The sequence below is a fragment of the Carlito syrichta genome, unplaced genomic scaffold (genome assembly GCF_000164805.1).
Source record: "Carlito syrichta isolate Samal-C Ts95f unplaced genomic scaffold, Tarsius_syrichta-2.0.1 Scaffold307218, whole genome shotgun sequence".
Lineage (NCBI taxonomy): Eukaryota > Metazoa > Chordata > Mammalia > Primates > Tarsiidae > Carlito > Carlito syrichta.
Genome location: NW_007251314.1, coordinates 126,556 through 130,176, shown reverse-complemented (window position 1 = coordinate 130,176; position 3,621 = coordinate 126,556). Strand labels below are relative to the sequence as shown.

The 3,621-nt window shown below is 46.8% G+C and overlaps 1 protein-coding gene across 1 annotated transcript in view; it reads left to right on the top strand.

Moving 5' to 3' along the window:
* SLC6A16 (solute carrier family 6 member 16) overlaps positions 1–3,154 on the top strand; it is a 27,563-nt gene extending 24,409 nt beyond the window's left edge. The window contains 4 exon segments of the mRNA XM_008064188.2: positions 1,293–1,455; positions 1,670–2,019; positions 2,922–2,998; positions 3,117–3,154. Coding sequence (XP_008062379.2) covers positions 1,293–1,455; positions 1,670–2,019; positions 2,922–2,998; positions 3,117–3,154 — 628 coding nt within the window.
* Positions 3,155–3,621: the final 467 nt, after the last annotated feature.

Sequence of the window (3,621 nt, the reverse complement as noted above, 5' to 3'; positions counted from 1 at the left end):
TGTAGAGATGAGGTCTCGCTGCCCAGGCGGGTCTCGAACCCGCGGGCTCAGGCAATCCACTCACCTCAACCTCCCAAAGGTGCGGGATTACAGGCTGAGCCACCGAGCCTGGTTCAGATTTACTTTTTAAAAGATATCTATGACTGCTGTGTGGAGACTAGACTAAAGATTCATAAGTGAAGCAAGGAGAAGAGTTGAGAATTATGTAATATTTCAAGTGAAAGCTAACAAGCCATGGCCAAGGGTGGTAGAGGTGTAGGCTGGGAGAAGTGACCTGATTCTGGAAGGCAGGACTACCTAAGAAAGGGAATGTGATCATTAGACTGGGACTTAGAAGATATAACTGTGCAATGGAAGAGTGGGAGAATCCAAACCAAATACCAAATACCATGGACTCCTGAGCCTAACTTTTTCCCAGGCTGCTGTGTGGCCATCCAAGTGGTATAATTCAAAGGCCAAAGACTCCACATTTTCATGCAATAATTGTTCTTGGAGTTAGTTTGCTCACTTAGTAACTCATATATTAACTCACTCAACAAACATTACTTAAGACTTTGTGTCAAGAAAGCCTTGTGATACTGGAATATGAATAACTTAGATTGAGCTTCCCTTCTCAAAAAAAAAAAAAGAAAAAAGTCCAAAGAGAAAGACAAATATAAGCAGACAATTCCAGTACATGATGGTAAGTCCAGAGTAGAGGTAACCAAGGACACTCCAGGGGCACAGACAGTTATTTAGGGAAGACTGGAGAGTTAGAGGTGTCCTGGAGGAGAGATTCTTGAGCAGACTCTGGACAGATTAATAGGCAGATAAAGGGAGGTTGGCACTCTAGACCAAAAGAGTCCATGTCTACTGAGATTGAGAATATCGCCTACTACTAAAGTACCTCTTAGTACTAAAGGAGGCTGGATATGTGACTGAAAGAAGCTAAGACATTCCCTGAAAGCCAAGTGCTACTTTCTTTTGTCTGTGTAGTTCACTGCTGGATACCCAGAGCCTAGAAAAGTCTCTGGCATATCCTAGACTTTCCCATATTCGTGGGATAAAGGAAAGGGACTTGGCTTTTATCCTGAGGGCATTGTGTACTCATGAACAGGAGAGGAATGTTTGAAAAATTTTCTTGTGTTGGGATGGAAGACAGACTAGGGATAAAATGAGTGAGGATGAGACTAGAGATGAATCAGGAACTTAAAGGTGCAATAGAGTATGTGAAAAATGCTAAGGTGGATTAGTACTCGCTCAAGGTAGTAAGGCCTGACTGGGCCTCCCACACTCCTCTGGTCCATTCCCAGGTTCCTAACAGACCTGACGATCCTGTTAGACCACCCCATCTCCCCCATCTATGGTTGACTGTGGTGCTGTCTGTGTCCAGTTGTGCTGCTAATCCTGTTAGTGGCCATCATACTTCATGTTTCTATGAAGACCATCACCTACGTGGCCTGGGATTCAAGCATTGTGAGCCTCTGTGCCCAGGACCTAGAACTCCCTAAGGAGTGTGGGCGGGGCCCTTTAATCCACTTTTGGTTGAAGACCCAGTAATCCCATTCACTGACTCCCTGAAGACTCATTAGTCCTCTGCGCTGCTTCCCCACCCACCCTTCACCTCCACAATCCCTCCTCTTCTCCTGGAAACGTTGATATTCTTAACCTTTTTCCCATCTCTCCACAGTCAAAAGAGGTGCTTCGACAATACCCAACATGGGCTCTGCTATTGGTGATCACCCTTTTTCTCGTTGTCACCTTCCCTATCCCTACATACTTTGCATACTGCCTCATCCATGGGATTCCCTTCAGGTCCATGGGAAGGGACAAGCCTAGGACACCTTCCAAATTCCTACCCTTAAGTGGCCAGCTAATGCCTAGTAAAGAGGTCCAAAAAAAGGAAGTTCCACAAGGTGATAAAACAGAGTGCTGATCAACCTGTTGTATGACTTCCCGACTTCTTTCATTTGGCTTGACATCACACATCCTTCAAAACAGATCCAACAAGCAACTCTCAATATCAACCGGCAACTTAATGTCCCTGGATTCAGACCCACTTTTGTTCCCAAGGGGAGGGGCATTATTTGGGAGGGCTTCATGGGGCCTGGCTTTACAGTCCCCTTCTGGGCCCCATCTTCCCTAGTCACCACTGTCATTGTGTCTTCCCCATCCCCTTCCTCACTGAGTTCTTTTCCTTGCCCTGGCAAATTCAGATGCTAGAGTACTAGACTTACCTTATTGAGGGGTTTTTAGCCCAGGGAAACTCCAGAAATGTTGGCTTCAACACAGATAGATAGGGTATTAATGTGCTTGCTACTGCAAAGGGATAAGTCTATCTTAGGTCTAAATGTTGTTTTAAAAAACAAGTTACATCAGTGACTTCAACATTGTTGTGGACTAAATGCATCTGTAAATGCCACAAGTTTGAGAAACTAACGCATTATACTGTTGAGCCTGCCAAGAGTCCCATCACTATTCAGTAGAAGACAACTACTTTTATCATGGGACTAAATTAAACAAATTTCCCCAATGGATGATAACGGAGGGGGGTCTCTTGGAAGTTGTGGGAGGCTGGCGCCATAACTGAGTTGACGTACTTCTCAAAAGGAGATCAGGGTCTGTCAGCGACTGGAGATTGGGGTTGTGGGTAGAAGTGGTTGGGATTCCCAGGCTTCCAGGGAATAGGTTTCCCTTTAACGTTCGGAGCTCTCAGGATTTTAGATTGCTTACAGCCCACGGGTATGTTTCTGTCACGAAGGGTGGAGAAGACATCTCCAGCCACTGGCGGGCGGGACTCGAGGGGTAGGTCTGGCGAATGGAGAGAGCCAAGATACCAGCAGTTTCTGGACCTACGAAGTCTCACGCACCTCAAGCTCGAGGATAGGCGGGCAGGGGGCGTGAACCTACACGTGGCCACCCATTGGCTCTTGTACCCTTAGCCCCGCCCTCCTCGTTTCCAACCCACCCGAATCCAAACGATCTACACCCGGCTTGAAGACTTGCGCAGCTGAGTCGGGTAAGGTGGGGATGGGAGAGGGAAGGCGATGGGTGACCTCCTCACGATCAAATAGGCTGGGTCTGCAGCCTCCTTCCTTTTGGGAACGCAGGCACTGTCCTCCTTTCTGTCCACCCAGCTTTGGAAGCGGAAGGGGATTTGTGGGAGGGAGCTTGAAAAGTAGGGGCTCACCGGATAAACGGATGGGGTGGAATGAAGACTTTAACGTGTCTCCTCCTCCCACCGTACGTTCTTCTGTTCTTAGGTTACTTGTTGAAAGTCCTTTGGCACCTAACCACAACGTTGTTTATTTTGGGAATACCCCACATTGCTTTAGGGAGTATTGACTGAGCGAAAGGAAGACTGACTTCTGTTGTAGAGATACTTCTCCGAATGACCCTGGGGATCTTTACTGTCTAAAGTCGGGCTTCCAAGACTTTAGGTGTGATGAGAGGATTTTCTTTTGGACTGCTGGCAGGAATCTCTGGTCTTCTTCAGCAAAACGGAATCTAGTCCCTTGGCAGAGCATCCTGACTCATGTCCTCACTTTCACGAGAATAATGTGAGACATGGATATTGTCACCCTTCATTTTTCTAAAGAAACCCAGAAGAAAGAAGGGTTCACATGGTGAGTCGGAAGTAGA